The sequence below is a fragment of the Ovis canadensis genome, chromosome 5, assembly GCF_042477335.2.
Source record: "Ovis canadensis isolate MfBH-ARS-UI-01 breed Bighorn chromosome 5, ARS-UI_OviCan_v2, whole genome shotgun sequence".
Taxonomy (NCBI): Eukaryota; Metazoa; Chordata; class Mammalia; order Artiodactyla; family Bovidae; genus Ovis; species Ovis canadensis.
Genome location: NC_091249.1, coordinates 74,902,963 through 74,923,234, shown reverse-complemented (window position 1 = coordinate 74,923,234; position 20,272 = coordinate 74,902,963). Strand labels below are relative to the sequence as shown.

At 44.0% G+C, this 20,272-nt stretch overlaps 1 protein-coding gene across 1 annotated transcript; it reads right to left on the bottom strand.

Moving 5' to 3' along the window:
• Positions 1 to 302: 302 nt before the first annotated feature.
• On the bottom strand, positions 303 to 19,893 carry SMIM3 (small integral membrane protein 3). Its single transcript, XM_069592466.1, has 2 exons — positions 19,804 to 19,893; positions 303 to 1,608 (listed from the first exon to the last, which is right to left on the bottom strand). Exon 2 carries the CDS (start codon positions 1,595 to 1,597, stop codon positions 1,415 to 1,417), a length of 183 nt encoding a protein of 60 aa, XP_069448567.1. The 5' UTR covers positions 1,598 to 1,608; positions 19,804 to 19,893; the 3' UTR covers positions 303 to 1,414.
• Positions 19,894 to 20,272: the final 379 nt, after the last annotated feature.

Genomic DNA, 20,272 nt, shown 5'->3' with positions numbered 1-20,272 from the left:
AGGTTTCCAGTAGTATCCTGAAAGGGTCCACCTGCATATCACAAGCTCCTGAAACTCAACATACTCAACCCAGTACTAAACTCATCATCTGACTTCCAAAATCTGTTCTTCTCCCTGCATTTCTTTGTGTAAACAGCACAACTACTCACCCATGAGCTAGACTCCTGGAAGTCGATTTGATTGTCCTCTTTCCCTTTCTGTTCCAGCATTCAACCTGTCCCTAAGGCCATAAATTCTGTGGAATCCTCTTCCTGAGTTTAACAGGTGCTGTTTAAAAAGAAAGACTTCAGACATGCTCATTCTACATTCTAGCACTTTATTGGAAATCGTGTACATCAATGAAATCAGATCAAAGTAAAAGCATCATTTTCACAAAATAATATCCTGATAACCTGTGCTATCTTCTTACATAATTTAACCAATCTCCAGATGCTCCTGGTTTTGGCCAAAAAGCTTGAGTAGTACAGAAATCTCTTTATACCTATAAATATAAGTCATAGCATTAAAAATAAACAGTGTTGTTTGAGTTAGTTTCAAATTCCTGGGAACATCTCTTGAAATATAAGTCTATACCTTGGAATGGTTGTAGTGTTGGTGGGAGGGAATGAAGGGAGTATGTATTATGCAGGAGCTGGGGCAGAGGGCCTCACAGGGGATGGGGGCTGAGATCCTGAAAGCTGGCCAGGGAACTCAGCCATTCTGCATTTGCCAACACTTCTTGAGTGTCAAAGCTTTGCAAATCTAACGCAAAATGAAGTTCATCACCCCAGATCCCTTGTCATTGCCAAAAAATGGTGGAGCCCCCTCCAGATTGCATGGGGGCAGAGCTTCTGGTGTCCTGGGAAGATCCACCCATCTCCCTCCCCCTGCCACACTTAATTCCCTCCCAAATTAGAAAATTCCAGGGAGTGGCACCTCAAAGAAAACATTGAGCCACATGCTGTTGGTCTCTTGGAACGAGGACAAGGTGCTTTTGCTTCATTTCATCTGAGGGTCACTGGCAAGGCTGCTCTGCCCCAGGGTCTCCCTCACCACCTTGAAGGCTCTCATCAGTAATAAGGGTCTATGGTTTCTCAAAGCTGATCAACATCCAACAGTTAACACCTGTGAATCTGCTCACTAACAAGCTTTAACCTCCACCAGGTCATGGGTTCTCACAACCCCATGAGGCAGGACAGCAGGGAGCATGATCCCTGTTTGGAAGATAAGAACCTGGAACTCATGGAATTAGGTCCCTGGACCAAACTCACACCGCTGGCCAGTGGCAGAATCAAAGCGAGAACTCAGGTCTCCTCACATGTTGAGCTCCAAAGTCCACGCTGCAAAGTTCCCCCTGCTGCTTTTCTGGGAAAGGGGAAGATGCTGGGGGCCAGGACACTGTCCTCATCCCTCACCCACCCCTCCTGGGAGGTTCTCAGACAGGCCCATTCAGGATGGGATGGGATCGCATGCGATAGATGATGACTGCGGTGGCCGGACACAGCAACAAGGAGGTCATGATGACAATGGTGGCCAGGATGATGAGGACAATGACCCAGATGTCCAGGATGTGCTTGGGGAGCACAACTTCCATGGGGATCTGGCTGGTGGCTTCCATGCTGCTTCACTCTGCAACAAACAGGAAAGAGCAAATCACTGTTCTGTACCTTCTCGCTGCCTCCCTAGTTGGATAGAAACCTGCCCTAGGAGTCAGAAGGTAGGTCACCTACCAGCTGCTGTGTACTTATTGATGTTGCCTGATTAATAATAATAACAGCCTCATTTACTGTGGGCTTCCTATATGCCAGGCCCTAGGCTAAGCACTTTATGTGTATTAACTCACTCAGTCCTTACTTCAACCACCAACCCTCTGAGGTAGGGACTATTATCATCGTGCTTTTTTTTATTTCTTGGCCTTTATCTTCAGTTATTTCCACTTTAGAGATGAAGACACTAAAGCCTTAAAAGGTGTAGATGTAGTTAATTTGCCCAAGGAAACAAAGCCAGATGGGTAGGACTCCAGAGCCTCCATGTTGAACTATTAAACTATCATACCACCAGACTGTTCCCTCATCTGTAAGGTGGAAAATTCGTTGTTTTTGGTCCTGCACCCCTTCTCCTCTTCTGGTAACAGAACCTCCTCTTTTCTGGAGAACCTACCTTTTCTGTGTGGTTTAGTTAAGGCACGCACCTGAGCACAGGGAAAGACTGTGACCTAAGCTTGGCCATTACAAATCTCCAAAGCCTCTATTCAGGGATAGGCAAATAACTCGGGCTAGGTCAACCAAAGTCCTCCTGGGACTTTTATGCACAAACTATTGAGAAAGATGATTCTTTCTAGTGGGACTGCTAAATTGAAAGGATGTGAGTCTGGAAAGGATGGGCATGGGGCTATCTCACCCACATGTGAGAGCATGTCCTAGACATGGAAAGAGAAGTGGAGTCTTGACAACCTCAGGTGAGCGCCCCAGCCCAGCCAATCCGACAGCATCTGCAAAGGACATCCCAGGTATATACGTGAAGAAAGCTCTGGTTTTGCTGAAGCCAGTGTCAGTTTCGTTTCCCTCACTTGCATCTAAACGACGTAAATCAGTTGTCCCCAAACTTTATGATTCACAGGCTAGAACAATCTATGGCTCCTTCTAGGTCTAAAAGGTCTATAATTCTGTGATTCAAGGTCCTGGGCAAGACTCCCAATTTCAGTCCTATTTCCTGCTTCTACTTGCATCAGTTACCTTTCCTTTTTAATGCTTTTTGGCTCCATGCCTACTGTGGTTGCGTTAAGTAAGTTTACTGATTACCATACCCAAGGTACAGCCTCCAAGACACGCATACCAGGAAGTTTGTTTCTGCACCATTTGCTTTAGAGACCAACACCAACAGAAGTAGCCATATATAGTAGAGTATATCCATATAATGGACTACCGTGCAACAATTTTCATTCATTTATTTAACAAATATATAGTGTTTGCTACACACCATGCATTGTTCCAAGTCGCTAAATGCCATAAACCATGCTAAGTGAAAACCACCTTAGGACAGTTTAAAAAAATGTCGATTCAAGGTCCCATTACAGATGAATTAGACTCCAGAGGGGCCTTGTTCCCCATGTTTCCCAGGTGACTGGAATGTGCAGCTGGGTTTGGAAACCCCTGGACAAGATGATCTCTATGGCTTCTACAGCTCTTCCTAGCCCCATGTTGTGGAAACTGATTCCTCTGTACTCTGTAGTCAGTCTGGACAGATGTGGGCAAGCTCTAGGATGGAGGAGAAGCCTCTGGCAAGGCTCTCCAGGCCACTGGATTATTAGGCAGGGGGATTATCAGGCCTTGGAGGAAGAGGCACAGGCTGGCCCTGCCTCAGCTTCAGAAACAAGGTCTAAGGTACTGAAGCGTGAGTCACAGGAGAAGCACACTGTTGAAGAGAGACCGGGTGGGGGAAATCATCCATTGTGGTCTCCTGATTACATCAATAGCTAGCTTGCCTTGGGCCAAAAGAACCCCACAAAAGCCCTTTCCAGTAAACCCATTAACATCAAACAGTCTCTGGAACTCCAGATGCCAGGAACACATAATCTCCCTGGCTGATTTTCATAAGGAAAACCTGTCATTTACAGGAATTTGAGCTCCAAGGCTGATCCACAACCAAAACCCACTGAAGCTAGCATCAGCCTTGTTTCCCAGGTGGCAAAACAGAGGTCTTGAGGTTTTCCCTCAACTTCAAGCCCACCCCCTTCCAGAATAATCACTCAAAGACCTAAATCTTATCAGATCACTGACCCTAACTGAAACAAATCAGAACCAATAGATGAATAAAAGAAACTCCGTCTGTAATCTGTATTCTAGACTATACCACTATTATTTTCTCACACATGAAATTGTCTAAAACCCAAACACAAAAACAGATAAAATTGGAACTGCTCTAGATTGCTGGGGCGGGCCCAGAGAGTGGGTTGGGGGTCCTATCCCATCAGCAGAGCTGAATAAATATCCTTAGAGCAGACATTAAACCCTAGACATTAGGGTGCCCACCCACCCCCTTCATATATACAATTCAAACTAAAAGCAATACTAAACCGTAACACCAAAATGTACATTTTATGATGAAATTGAAGTCATTTTTTTTCTTGTAACTGAAAAAATCTATGAACATAATTTTTCCCAGCTAGCCTGCTCACTTGGTACAGCAGAACTCTTTAGCTGCTCCTTGACCCCTTGGGCTTCTCAAAACACAGACTGAAAGCCACAGGCTGTAATGCTCTCTGAGGACCCTTCTGGAGCCACTGTTCCAGGGTTCTAAGGCTGGACGTACACGTGGCCAAGTGTCAGAGGGCACCGGGAGCTCCATCTCCCTGTTTCAATCCTCTTAGTACTCCCACGTGTTCTCTGATGACCTGTTCCCTCCCACGTAACAGAGATTCCAGTCACTTCCACCTCTCCCCACTGTGAAAGAAAAAAAAATTTTCCCCAAAATAGTAACTACACAAACCATATGTTCAGCACTATTAATGGCATGCTAGAAAACTTTACTTGAGAAAAAGCAGAACTCAGCTAAGCTGCTGCTAGCTGACTTCTGTTTGACCTCTGGCATCTGGGTGATTGGCGCCTTGTGAGGATGTAAAACTGTTTCTTGATACATCTAACGAGTAACTATAGATCAACAAGCTCATTGTTTGCTATGCAGATATATTACTTGTGATTTCCGATTAATAGGTCATGTCAGAGGAAATGGCACAAACCATGTCATAAATTTAACCTTATCATTGATTAATGATACAATGTTTTCATGACCATGGGAGGCAGAACAGCAGGCAGGCCTAAATTCTTGTTAACTCAAACTGGCATACTTTATCTGCTATTTACCTCATTAATGAAAGATGAACTTTAACATATATTCAATGTTTGTCTAAAAGACTATGTTAAAGTCACCCTGAACAGACAAAGAAGCTACTGCATTGTCAATCATGGGTGTCTTCCAGGCCCTACACCACCTGCCCTGTGACCTGGAGACACCCTGGCTCCACTTTAGACCACAAACTTAAGCAGTCTAGACAATTCAGTGGAAAAGTTAAGAAACTGAAAAGGACTATTTTGTATCTACTAACAAGACTAAGTGAAAGAGTAAAAAATTGTAGTTCCTTCAAAGGAGGAAAGCATTGTACTTTCTCCAAAGGTAGAATATTCATCCCGTCTACAAGTAGTAGTCTATTTGGTCCAAACTAGGAAGGAAAGTGCAGGTTCCCTGCTGCCTGATTCTGAAACATCAAGTTTTACTTCTGGGACTGTTTTTCTTAAGCAACTGAAAGTTTGTTTACAAGATAATAATAATCCTTCCAGTCAATTCTATCATCTGGCAAATCTTCTAGTGCCAACTATATATATATACTTATACATATATATATATAAATTTCATAAATTAAAAATTTCTACAAGTCAGAAGTATTAGAATAACTGAATTCAAAGTGTCTCACCTGTGCTGTCTACCTTTCAACTGTGAGACTCCCTTCCCCCACAAGTAACTTTCACCTCTCTGATAGAGCAATATGGTTTTTGGTTGAGCACTATCAGGACTAGTAACTCTGTCTAGGGCCCCTGGGGCCCACCAGGCTCCTCTGTCCATGCGATTCTCCAGGCAAGAATACTGGAGAGGGGTGCCATTTCCTTCTCTAGTGGATCTTCCCAGGGATCAAACACGGGTCTCCTGCATTGCAGGCAGATTCTTTACTGTCTGAGCCCCCAGGGAAGCCCCAAAATCACAGTAATCACACACACAAAAATAGCAGTGGCATAAGAATGAACACACAGATCACTGGAACAGAATAGAGAGCCCAGAAATAATCCCACACATATATAGTCAATTAATTTACTACAAAGGGGGCAAGAATATACAATAAGGAAAGGATAGTCTCTTTTATAAATGGCATTGGGAAAATTAGACAGCCACATGCAAAATAATCAAGACTAGTATCTTACACCATATATAAAAATTAGTTCAAAGCAGATTAAAGAACCGAAACCATAAAACTAGAAGAAAGCATAGACAGTAAACTCCTTGACAAGGAGTTGGTCTTGGCAAGGATTCTTTGGATCTGACTTCAAAGGCAAGAACAACAAAAGTAAAGATAAATTAGTGGGACTACATTAAACTAAAAAGTTTCTGCACAGAAAAGGACACTATCAGCAAAATAAAAAGGCAACCTATTAAATGGGAGAAGATATTTGCAAAGCATATATCTGACAAGGGGTCAATAATCAAAATATATAAAGAACTCATACAACTCAACAAAAAAAATTGATTAAAAAATAGGCAGCATGGTAACCATAGTCAAGAATATTGTATTGCATATTTGAAAAGTGATGAGAATAAAACTTAAAAGTTCTCATCACAAAAAATATTTTGTAACTTTGTATGGTTACAGATGGTAACGAGTTATTGTGATTATTTTATGGCATATACATATTGTGAATCACTTATGTTGTACACCTGAAATTGATATATCATTATATGCCAATTATACCTCAATTAAAAAAAAGAAAAAGAGACAGAATCTGTAAAGATCAGGATTTTCACTTCTGGTAATGTCAAGGTAGATAATTTTGACCTGTTTTCTTCCTGAGGACAACTAGAAAAATTAGACCAAAAAAAATCTGCTCAAAGGCACTAAGAAATAGCAAACTAATGAAGAATTACCAGGCTAAGATCTGGGAGAAGACGAATCCAGGGAGGTAAGCCTAGTATTTGCAGCAGCATCTCCTTTAGTGAAGGACGGAGACTAACAGTGTTTCTGACAGACTCAGGAGTATAAGACTCAGGAGCCAAGACAGAGAGAGTAAAACCCTTGCGTTCTGGGTTTGGACTTCAAAGAGCACTCTTAGTACTAAGAGTGAACAAGAAGTATACTAAACCCCAAGACTGCAACCCAGCTTTGAATCATCACAGTCCGTGAAATTGAATTAAGCTTGTTCTAGATTGCTAGTACCTCCAGGTGTCTGGCAGAAGCAAACTCATATCCACTGTAGAGGAGATAACAGCACAATTCAAACTTTTATTCAAATATAATGTCCAATCATAACTAAAAATAAGTAGCAGTGAAAAAAGACAAAACGACTAGAATGGAAACATCAGAAACAACAGACAATAGAAAAAGACTGACAGGGGCTCCAGATATTGGAGTTGTGAGACACACACATTTTAAGTAACTTTGATTAATATGTTTGAGGATAGAATAAAACAAGATTGAGAATTTTGACAGAGAACTGAAAACTATAAGAAAAGAACACAACAGATTTTTTTAAAAGAGCCAAATAGAAATTCTAGAACTGAAGAATACAATAATTGAATATAAGAATTCAGTGAATGGGCTTAACAGCAGATGAAACATAGCTGAAAAAAGAAGTGGTGAACTGGAGGATCAGAAGGAAAAAAATATAATGATGCAGGGAAGTAAAAGGATGAAAAATAAACTGGGTGAGGGGTATAGAGGAAACAGTGACACAATACAACATTCATGTAATTGGAGTCCTAGAAAGAGAGAAGATAGAATGGGGGAGAAAAAAACATTACAGTAAGAAATGGCAGAATTTTCCGAAGCTGATGAAAGATATGAATTCACAAACTCAAGAAGCACTATAAAGTTCTAGTCAGATCAAGTGAAATCCATAGTTAGGTGCATCATAGTAAATCTGAAAATCAAAGACAAAGAGAAAAAAAGATTATATTCAAGTGGGAACCAATTAGACTGATAGCTAACATCTCATCAGAAACAATGGAAATCTAGAAAACAATGATTTCTTTAAAGTGAACAAAAATAACTGAGAATTAAGATGAAACAAAATTTCAGATAAAATAGAAAATTTAAATATTCAATAATAATAAGGAGAAGAAACAGAATCAAAGTGTTCTTATTTTCTGGGAAAGGGCAAAATAACCAATAACACTGAACTTTGTGAAATTAAGGATGTTTATTGTAATCTCTGCTGCTGCTGCTGCTGCTGCTGCTAAGTCGCTTCAATCGTGTCCGACTCTGCGCAACTCCATAGACGGCAGCCCACCAGGCTCCCCCATCCCTGGGATTCTCCAGGCAAGAACACTGGAGTGGGTTGCCATTTCCTTCTCCAATGCATGAAAGTGAAAAGTGAAAGTGAAGTTGCTCAGTCGTGTCCAACTCTTCGCAACCCCGACTCTTCGCGACCCTGACTCTTCGTGACCCTGACTCTTCGTGACCCCATGGACTGCAGCCTACCAGGCTCCTCCGTCCATAGGATTTCCAAGCAAGAGTACTGGAGTGGGGTGCCATTACCTTCTCCGTGTAATCTCTAGGGTAGCCATTTAAAAGTAGTAAATGGATACATAATTTCCAGAGAAAACAAGGGAAAGGGTGGGTGGGGGGTGGGGGTGGGGGAGGGGAATAGAACATGTGAGACAAATAGAAAGTACATAATAGATTTAAACCAAAACTAACAAAAACTATCAGAGTATATAAACATATAAATAGCTTTTACAAGAGACATATAGGGGTTCAGAAATATTGAAAGTAATTGGAAACAAAAGAAATACCATCTGTCATGAATAAGCTAGTAGAGCTGTTTTACCATTGAACAAAGTAAACATTTAAGTAAAAAGTATAACTAGAGATACCAGAAGATTCAATGATTTTTAATTTTTATATACCTAATCTCAGAATTATAAGAAATAGACAAATTTATAATTATGGTGGGGGAGTTCAATACATCTCTCTCACGTATTGATGGAACAAAATAATTTTAAGAATCACCTAAGGACAAAGATGACTCCTTAACATTAATATTTTTTTACAATATATGATTTCAAATAGAAAAAGTAACAAGTTAAATTTAAATTATCTCCTCAATAGCTCAGATGATAAAGAATCTGTCTACATTGCAGGAGACCTGGGTTTGAATCCTGGGTCAGGAAGACCCCCCTGGAGAAAGGAATGGCAACCAACTCCAATATTCTTGCCTGGAGAATCCCATACACAGAGGAGCCTGGCAGGCTACAGCCCACAGGGTTGCAAAGAGTTGGACATGACTGAGTGACTAACACAACAACAATGCATAGCTATATATTCATGAACAGTATTGGAAGAAAATAACTTGGAGGATAATTATATAAGAATAAAGGGAAGCATAATATATTGTGTTCCAAAAGCAAGTCCAAAGCAGGGTAGTTTTAGTGTAGGAACAAGTAAGTTTTAGAACTGATTCCATATGCTAAGTCATTTGACCTGACTCAGGAAAGAATATGCTCCAGTTACAACTCCAAACAGGCTATTTCTGTAAAACAATGACAGGAAGCAGAATCCTAAAATGGCTCCCACAATCTGTTCCCTGGAATTACACTGTGATTAGGTTAGGCCACATAACAAGGGTAAGGGATTTTGCAGATGTAGTTAAGGCTCCACAACTGCTGCCTTTAAAGTAATCAGAAAGATTACGTTGGGTGGGTCTGACTTAATAAGGTGGAAGTCTAAAAGAAGGCTGAAAGCTTCCCTAGGTCAATGATACTTTTCTGCTGGCCTTGAGGTGCAAGAAACAAATCTACCAATAACCTGAAAGAGCTGGTGGGCAGATTCTTCCCTATTGGGTCCCCCAGATGACAGGGCAGCCTGGCTGACATCTTGACTGCATTTCTGTAAGGACCCAGCTAAACTGTATTTGGACTCCTGACTCAAGGAAACTAAGATTGTATATGTATGTTTTAAGCCACTAAAATGTGGTAATTTGTGATGGCAGTAATAGAAAATGAATACAGCAATATTACATCCTACTGGGTTTGTTCTCTGGAGATGAAACTTCTACACACCAATGATATTCTAGAAATCTACATAGGATTTAGACACTATCTACTTTAGTCTACCTTCCATTTTACAGATGAAGGGCGTGACTTACCCAAGGTCATCAAAGCAATTTAATGGCAAGACTCAGGGGACAACTCAGGCCTCCAGATTTGCAGTGCTCTTTTTCATCTCCATCACTATCCTATTTCAGATGGGAGTCAGGAGAAGGCAGTGGGGCATCAGGTTGGAGTAAGCAGTGATAGAGAATAAACTAATAGAAAGAATGAGAGCCAGCCAGCCTTCCTTGTTTTTTATTGAAGTATAGTTGATTCACAATGTTGTGTTAATTCCTGCTGTATAGCAAAGTGATTCAAGTTATACCTATATATTCTTTCTCATATTCTTTTCTATTATGTTTTATCATAGGATAGTGAATATAGTTCTCTGTGCTACACAGTAGGACCTTGGTGTTTATCCATTCTATACACAATAGCTTACATCTGCTAACCCCAACCTCCCACTCCATCCCTCCCCCAACTTCCTCCCCATTGGCAACCACAAGTCTGATCTCTGTGTTTGTGGTCTGTTTGTATTTCACAGGTAGGTTCATTTGCGTCATATTTTAAATTCCACATATAAGTGATATGATATGGTATTTGTCTTTCTCTTTCTGAATTACTTCACTTCGTATGATAATCTCTAGTTGCATCTATGTTGCTGCAAATGGCATTATTTCATTCTTTTTTATGGCTGAGTAGTATTCCATTGTATATATGTACTATGTCTTAGGGCTTCTCTTGTGGCTCAGCTGGTAAAGAATCTGCTTGCAGTGAGGGAGACCTGGGTTCAATCCCTGGGTTGGGAAGATCCCCTGGAGAAGGGAAAGGCTATCCACTCCAGTATTCTGGCCTGGAGAATTCCATAGTCCATGGGGTCACAAAGAGTCAGACATGACTGAGCAACTTTCACACTTCACTCACCACATCTTTACCCACTCATCTGTCAATGGACACTGAGGTTGTTTCCATGTCTTAGCTATTGTGAATAGTACTGCTATGAACACAGGGGTGCATGTATCATTTTGGATTAAAGTTTTGTCCAGATATATGCCCAGGAGTGGGACTGCTAAACATATAGTAATTCTATTTTTAGTTTTCTGAGAAACCTCCATACTGTTTTCCGTGGGCTTCTTGACTATACCTTTTTACTGTGTAAACCCCTAGGGGAAACTTTGGGCTCAGAGTCCTCAGCAACTTCCTCAAAGGTGAGGCAGTGAGGTGGGTGGTTTTTCCAGGAACACACAGACACACCCCTAAAAAGCAAAGCAGGGTCCTGTCAGAATCACTCACGGATATAATTCCACCCTTTGTGTTTCATCTCTTTGACTTAAGGTCCAAATGCAAATCAACCCAGTGAAGAAGGTAACGCTAAACCTTGTAACTTATTTACTCCTCACCATGGGTAAGAACATCAGAGAAGACAGGGAGACACCAGAATCCTACTTGTAATAAGAGATTTCACCAAACTGGAGGGGAAAGCCAACATGCATAAAAGTTGAAAACTGGGAGAGGAGTGGGCTTTGCCTGGATTCCAGTTCTTCCCCAGCATTGATTTTACCCAGCACAGTTCTCCTCACAGAATGCCTTTCCTCTCTACTCAGTGGTATAGGTACTGAATAAACATTTCTTAAATCAACAAATTCTCAAACTACTGTAATCTGGTAAGGTGACGGAAGTTCTTAGAAGTATAAAGAACACTTGGAAACAGCAGGGAAATATTTCTGAAACACTCAGGCTACAGAGTAGTGTTAAAAGGCCAGACTAGGAGGCCAGTTGGCTTGGATTTAAATGTGGCTGTTTTAAATCCAAGAGATTTACCACTTTCTAGCTGATCTGCCTGGAATAAGTTACTTAAACTTCCTAATGATTCCATTTACTCAGCTGAAAACAAAAATGGGAAAGTAGTCTGCCTTATAGGGTTAAGGAGAATTCCATGAGATAATTGCATATAGTACTTAGCAGTATTCTGACAAACAGTAAGCACTCTACAAAATGTTCATCCTTTGATTAATAATCCCTGACCATAGGGACTCTCTGGCCTAAGCAAATATTCACCCACTTTGGCTAGAGTTTGGTAATATCCCTAACTTGGACTGCACTTCGTTTTATCAACAAAGATGATAGATGCTTAAAAGTAAAAGTGTTAGTTGCTCAGTCATGTCTGACTCTTTGCAGTCCCATGGACTGTAGCCTGCCAAGTTCCTCTGTCCACGGAATTTTCCAGGCAAGGATACTGGAGTGGGTTGCCATTCCCTTCTCCAGGGGATCTTCCCGACCCAGTAATCAAACCCGAATCTCCTGCCTTGCAGGCAGATTATTTACCATCTGAGATGCTACAGAAGCTGATAGATGCTTAATCCATATTAATGATGTTTTTTTAATCAACCAGCAGCAGCATTGGTTAATCTGACCTATTTTTCCAGTCCAAGTATGAAACTAGTAGAGTAGCAATTCAGTCTAATTCAATAAACATTCATGGCACTGTGATTAACACTGGAGAGTGGGTGTGGAGATAAATACAGCGTTTTTCCTTAAGAAGCTCACACTCTTCTGGAGGAAAAGACATTAATTACAATCACAAATTGCAATAAAAGGCAGAGAAGTGGACTGAAGGTAAAAACCATATGCCATCTCCAAACAGGAAAAAAAGCAGAAAGAGTATTTGATTTGAATTCTGTTTTTCACCCATAAAAATGTGACTTTGGGCTAGTTATTTAAAATCTCTAAACCTTGGTCTTCTCATCTTCCAAATAAGGACATTAGAAGCATTGCCCTGCAACATCCTATTGTGAGGATAATAGGAGATAATACGTATGGAGTCTTAGAAAATAACAGATGCTCAAAAAATATTAATTCTCATGCCTTTGTTTTTGTCTATGTAAAATAGAAGACTTCACCCAAAAGGGGGGTTTTTGATATGGACTATGAAGATATGTAGGAGTTCAAAAGAAAGAAACAAGGAGAAAGGCAGGATTAGTAGAAAAGCATCATCAACAAAGCCCAGAGCTGATGAGTTACTCGGTATATTGGGAGCATATGTAGTGCTACTGGCTTTGGCAGGAAACCTAACCTTTAAAAGCTCCAGTCTCGCTTGTAAAAATGGGAATAATATTAACTAATAATAGTAACTTCTTCATGGGGATGCCATGGAAGTTGAATGAGCTAATGCGTACAAAGCACTTACTTGGACAGTGCCTGGTACACAGTAGTGTGTGTGTGCTTAGTCGCTCAGTCGCGTCTGACTCTTTGCGACCCCGTATACTGTAGCCTGCCAGGCTCCTCTGTCCATGGGGTTCTCCAGGCAAGAACACTGGAGTGGGTTGCCATGTCCTCCTCCAGGGGATCTTCCCGACCCAGGGATCGAACCCAGGTCTCCCCCATTGTAGGCAGATTCTTTACTGTCTGAGCCGCCAGTAAGGGCTTTGTGAATGTTAAACTGAGCCTGTGACCACAGCTCGTAAAGTCACACAAAGTTCAATGGCCCCTACCACTTAGTTTAGGCACCATGACTGCTCTGTGTCTGATCAAGAAACTGCAGTGATAGTTTCATAAACAAACAGCCTTTGATGTCTTCCCATCTTTAACTTTCCACCGGAAATGCACACTCTCCACATCTGAACTGCAGCTAACAGTGAACTTTTGAGCGACTGCCAATGGCTATCCAACCGGTTTTACCACCAAGGAGTTTTCCAAGGAAGAACACAATAAAAGAAGTGACTTCCTGCTGCTTCAAGCTTAATTATGCCACAGTGGGAGAAAAGGCAGATAGAGGCAGGTGACTTCCTGAAGGTGTGGACTTATTCCACAGCTCTGACTGAGCACCAAGTGCTGGTGTTTCCTTTCCACTAGACACGGAGGCCACAGAGGAGGCCGCTAGAACCAGCTCTGAGTCACTGAAGCTGCAGGAATCTCTTGAAGCATCTTGCAGAATGTGAACAAGGTGATGGCTCACAGGCAGTGGACTAGGGGGTTTATGCATGGCCTGGTTCACAGCACCTCTTCCTGAGGCTCCACCCTCAGAAAGAGCTGGTGAGATTGTCAGAAAAGAGTGAAGCATTTAGGCCAGACAGAGAGGGCAACTCAAGTACCAAGAAGGGATCCCACTGGCCACCTAGTAGCTGGGCTACCCAGTGACTTATATCCCAAGGGCTGGTCCCATTTCAAGACCTTTTTGTTTGCTGTTCGCTCTTCCTAGAATGCACTGGATCATCTTAGATCTTCCCTTCAACATGCAGCGTCTCAATGACCATGACCTCAACTTTTAAACGTTACGTCTTTGAAAAAGCCTTTCCAGACCCTCTCTATTAAATTACCACCTTCATCCACCAGCCATTCTCTGTCTCATACCTTGTTTTATTTTCTGAACACATTTTTCACAGCCTCAGATTAGCCTGTTTGCTTGTTTGTTTTTATTGGCCATCTTTGCTGACTCAAATGCAAACACAAAGAGAGAAGAAGCAAATACAAAGAAGAGAGAAGTCTCTCCTTCACTGCTGTTCCCTCAGCACCCATCACAGGCCCTAGCACACAGTAAGTGTCCAATGAATATAAGACTGACAAAGAAATGAATATGGACAGGCTGGGGAACATTAGATTTGACTTAACTCCTGGAACTTAGTCGGGGAGATCCAGAAAGGATGCTTACCCCTGTTCAATAACCTTAAAGTCAGAACATTATCTTTTAAATAAAATGACACCCTCTGATTTGATCTCTGTACATTCCCAAAGGATTATGGGGCCTCTTTCTTTCCCAGTTCACCCTCTATGTACTAGACGAACTAGCACTGGCCTTTCCGAGTAATGTCCTCTAGACTTCCCTCTTCCCGACTTGCTTGGGCTGATGGTTCAAATTCAAGTTTCAATTCCTTGAGCTCAGGGGCTGGGCATTGCTGTAGGTGTAGGGGTTGGGGGCTTGCTGCCCAGAATATGGAGTTTTCTCTCACTGTTCTTTTAAGACGACAGGGAGGCTGATAAAAGGGGAGGGGATTCCTCATGCCAAGTCCAGTGTGAAATGGCCATCCCAGCCTCATATTTACTCTTGGAAACAGTGTTACAGTTAGCCTCAAGCATTTCCCAACTCAGCAAGGAGTCCCTTTCACCAGGGACCTTTGTTCCAAAGAAAGGGGCCAGAGGAAGGAATGGGCAGGACACACAAGTATCAAAAATGTGAAACAAATCAAACCAGAGGACTTTCTCCAATGACCCCAGGTCTCTGGGGAGAACTCTGTTCTCATTTTACCCCAATTGGCTTCTATCGCCTTCAAAATTCTTAACAGTATAAAGACTTATTCCCTGCCTGAGTTTCTATCTGCTCTTCTGTGGCTGGAAAAATGGAAAAACCCCAAGATAGTTCAAAGACTTCAGAAATCAAGCCAGAGCTATTCACGACTGCACATACCATCTGACCCAGCCAATCACAGAGTCTTAGAAATCAGCAGGGAGCCAGCAGAGGAGAAACCCAGGCCCAAATCCACAGTATCCTGTTTAAGCCTCCACCGTCCATCACTGCTATTTGCCACTAAGTGCCTGCTGCTGCTGGGCTGACAAAGGAGACTCTCCGTGAGGTGGACTGGTGGGGGGCTGGGGGGAAGAGGGGTGTCATTGATAGAGCTGCAAGTGCACCACAGTGGTGGAAATCTCCTGCCAAGATGTGTGATCCAGAACAAGCCACTCTCCTAAAGTGGGCCTCACTGTATATGGTAGACAGAAAGACGACCCCACAGAGAGGTGCACGTCCTGGTCCTCAAAACCTTGAATATGAACAAGGAAGCGTGACTCAGAGGGAGGAGCCAAGAGAACAGGCAAAGGGACTTTACAGATGTGACTAAAGTTAAGGACTTTGAGATGGGGAGATTAGCCTCATTATCTAGGTGAACCCAATCTACTCACATGAATCCTTATAAGTGAAAAGGAAGGCAGAAGAGTGGGAGAAATATGATAGGAAAAGGATCTGACTCACTGTTGCTTATTTTGAAGATGGAGAAAGGGGGCTATGAGCCAAGGAATCCAGTGGCCTGAGAAGCAGGGAATGCCCCTCAGCTTGCAGCCAGCAAGCTTACAACCACAGAACTGACTTCTACCAACAACTCAAATAAGCAGGGGACCAAGTCCCCTCAAAGCTCCAGAGAGAAACGCAAGCTGATGATGCCTTGATTTACTCTAAGGAGATCCATACTAGACCTATGATTGCTAGAACTGTATTACAATATATTTGAAGCCACTAAATTTGTAGTGATTTATTACAGCTAGAAAATGAATGCAGGGTGCAATCCTGAGTATTTTCCTCTTTCAAACTGAGCTTCAGTTTCCCATAGGTCAATAGGGGAGGATGGACAAGGTGACCTCTAACGGGCCAGCTCTCAAAGGCTGACTCTGCTGCCCCTAGAGGCCTGCCCCAGTCAGGATGGCGCTGGGTTGAAAACCATTCAAGAAAATCTAGAAAAGAGTGAGGGAAAAGATGAATCTTTAAACAGCCCCAAGATGTCCCCTAAGGTGCCACCAGGGCACTCAAAGAGAAAAAAGTCTCCTGTTTTGCCCCCTTGTTACTTCTCTGACCAAGAAGAAGGAAGCGGGAAGTCTGGGAGGGCTAGACAGATGCTTCACAGTCCCTCAGTAGAGGCCAGAGCACCAAGTTAAGAAGGATCTTCCCTCCCTATAGAGGTCTGTTGAAAAGTCCTGAGTATCAGTGTCAGCCTGAGGCAGGGAGTTAGGGGGAGAGATGTGTGTGCCAGACGTGTCATCTTGATCGTAACTGATCCGGGGAGCCCAGCTGTCTTCTCTGTCTTTTTGTCTCCCTCCTCCATATCTTTTTTCCTATCCTGTCCTATGCAGTGGGTCATCAGCAATTCACATGCCCCAATCAGCCTACCAGGACCCAAATCACCAAAATAATGAAGCTGTATGTGCACACAACTAAGCAGTTTGAAGTACACAGTTTAGTCACTGGATCTGTTTTGCTGCTTTCTGATATGCCAAGAAGTCATAATTCTGACCTGTTACCCTTCCTGGTTCCCTAACTCTTAATCTTTACACCAGATGTACATCACTCTCAGTTGAGGTTCACTGTCTATGAGCGAGATGAACTGATACTAGGGGGCCTCGTGATTCACTGGTCAAGAGGCTGCCAAATTCTCAATTAACTCCCCCAGGTCACCCTGTAAGTAATTGACAGAGGCAAGATCTGAACCTAGATCCCCTCAATTGCAATGAGTTTCAGAGCATAGGCCCCAAAGCCAAACTGCCTGGGTTCAAACTGCAGCTCTGCCACTTACTTCCTGTGTGATATGTGTAAGCTACTCTCTCTGGACCCCAGTTTCCTCATCTATAAAATGGATGCAGTGATGATCCCTACTTCATAGGAAGACTCTTGAGAGTCCCTTGGACTGCAAGGAGATCCAACCAGTCCATTCTGAAGGAGATCAGCCCTGGGATTTCTTTGGGAGGAATGATGCTAAAGCTGAAACTGCAGTACTTTGGCCACCTCATGCGAAGAGTTGACTCATTGGAAAAGACTGATGCTGGGAGGGATTGGGGGCAGGAGGAGAAGGGGATGACAGAGGATGAGATGGGTGGATGGCATCACTGACTCGATGGACGTGAGTCTGAGTGAACTCTGGGAGTTGGTGATGGACAGGGAGGCCTGGCGTGCTGCGATTCATGGGGTCGCAAAGAGTCGGACACGACTGAGCAACTGAACTGAACTGAACTGAACTGAAAGACTAAATGAGTTAATACATATAAAATGCTTAGAATAATACCTGGCTAATAGCAAGCACTTAGTAAATGTCAGGTGGTTCAGTGGTAAAGAATCCGCTGCCAATGCAGGAGATGCATGTTTGATCCCTGGGTCAGGAAGATCCTCTGAGAAGGAAATGGTAACCCATTCCAGTATTCTTGCCTGCGAAATCCCATGGACAGAGGAGCCTGGCGGGCTACACTCCATGGGGTCACAAAAGAGTCGGACACAACTTAGCAACTAAACAACAACAAATATTATTATTGTTACATTATTCAGCTTACCTGGCCAACCAGGCAGAGGTCAGCAGGGTGTGGTAATACTAGTGTTTACTCTTATAAACTGAGTGGGAGGACATGTGCCTGTCTTTGATACCACTGCCAATAGCGACAGTGTAAGACAGTCAAGATAAAGATCCTCTGTCCTTGGAAATATTTTCTGGGTTTCTATTAAAACATAGAAGAAGAAACAGAAGTGCTTTCATGGAGAAGAAGCAGAAGTACTCTTCTTAAAAGAAGGGTCAGAATATGGCTGGGAAAGCATCTAAGGTTGTACCTACCTCTTATTGTCCCCTTAGTCTGACACCCCAGAGCCCAATATGTGACCCAGCCATACTCAGCCCCCAGAGCATCTGATCGGTTTTCTGTCTCAAACACCTCACCACAGCCCAGTGATTGTCTGGCTGGGCCAGAAACAGGAAATCCCCAGACCTTTTTTGTGGCGGAGCCCACTGTGCTGATGCTCTGAGTGGTCAAGTGTTTGGAAGATTTGACAGAGCATGACTTATAACCCCCATGGCATGATTCATAACCCCTAGATGGCTGGAAACTCGAGGTCTCGGCTAGAGCAGAGAAGCATTTCTCCTTGGCTTTTCTTGGGTGTTACTACAGAAGTACATGATGTCCTGAAACTCAGCTGGGCTGTCTCAGATGTGCTCAGAGGATTGCTGGGTGGCCTGAATATAACCCCAAAGCGCATCCCATTTAACCACAGACACCCAACTCTTCCACCTCCACTCCCTTATTTTACGGGGATGGCAAAGGCAAGGTCTAGATATGGAAACGCCTCAAGGTACTCAGAGTGTTTCCTGACTCCCAGGGAAACAGTCCTTCCCATCTCACCCCCTCACCCCCACCCCTACTCAGGCCTTCACAGTCCTGCAGGATTATGGACTGGACTATTTATCCCCTACAGTGGGATCACGGATCCTAGCAGATGATCAGGGAATCTTCCGTGATCGAATGACTGAGGGGCTCCCACCGCTGCAGCCTAGAGCTTTGAGGGAATCTGTAGATAAATGGGTGACAGGACGAGAACGAGTGAGTCAGGAAGACACAAGTGGACCTGCATGAGTAAGAGCCTGCCTGCCCACTCAATCCAAAACGCAGCCTTAACAGTTGCATGAGGTTTTTAAGATTTATATCTCTCTTTCACTCAGTAGGCAGTATTGGGCGTCCTGTGCCAGGTGCTGAGGATGAGAGACAGAGCCTACCCTCAAGGAATTTGTGGAAGGGGGGTGAGCGGTGCGGGAGAACTGGCAGTCGAAACAACCCCTAAATAAAGAGGCAGGAGGGAGCTTGGGAGGAAGGCTTCTTTGTCTCCAAGATACTTTGAACTTTCCCTTTCTCATTTGATCGGAATGCAAAGGGTATTTTTTCCATTTCACCGGAATGCAAAGGGTATTTTCTCCATTTCACAGACAGAGAACTGCTAGTAACCAACCACGGCTGGAGCCCATCACCCCTGACTCCCAACTCCGGGCGCCTTCCACGCAGGGCTCTGAGAAAAGTAAGACAGAGAGCCTGCTGCTCTGGAGGGTGCAAAGACCCAAACTGCCAGCGCAGCGCCCACAGCGGGTGCGCTAAGGCCGGGAGCCGAGCTCCGCCGCCGCGCCTGGAGAGCAAAGAGAGAGCAGAACCTGCTCAAGGACGGGGCGCGCTTCCCCCTTCCCTCCCGCGACCACAGGCAGGGGCAGGGAAATGCAGAACAGACTTGCCTCCCGGAGGGCTGGAGCCCACCCATACGAGCTCCGGCCTCTGGGGAGGCCCAAGATCGAGCGCCAATAAAGGTCGCTGGAACTTAAGGGCGGACAAAAGGAGATAAGAAAAAGCAGAAGTGGTGAAGAGGGAGAAATGGGGGAAAAGGAGATAAAATGAAGGCAGTTGGGAGGGGCACTTGGGTAGAGGCAGCACGAGAGCCGGAGCCGACGAATGGCACCCGATGACCCCACTCACCCGAGATCCGCGCAGCTGCTTTGAAAACCCGCGGCCACCGCCGCTGCTGGATCGTGCCAGGTCTGCGAAAAGTTCCTGGGGCAGAGGCAGCTGGAATGCTTCTCTAGATGTCCTGGGGACGGCGGGCTCCAGCAGCGGGATGCGACCCCTGGCCCTCGGACCTCGGCCGTCAACGTGCCGGGTAGCTCGGAGCCGCGGGCAGGCGGGAGCGCGCAGGAGTGGCCGGCACGCGCAGCTCGGCACCCGGCTCGCCGTGCTCGGGTGGTTGTGGAATGCACGGCCGCCAGGGACCGCCCCGGAACGCCAGGGCCCCGGCGGCGGCAGCCCCTCCCCCACCTCCCCAGGAGGCTGCACAGGAAAAAAGAAACTGAGTCTTGGTTCCCGAGAGTGCAGCTTGTCACGCTCACGCCTTGTGACCTTAGCGATCACTTCTGTTGGGGATCTCCATTCCCTTGCATTGTAAACCAAG

Bases quoted from the DNA above. Each gene is read 5' to 3' on its own strand.
- SMIM3 (XM_069592466.1), bottom strand. From the start codon at position 1,597: ATGGAAGCCACCAGCCAGATCCCCATGGAAGTTGTGCTCCCCAAGCAC.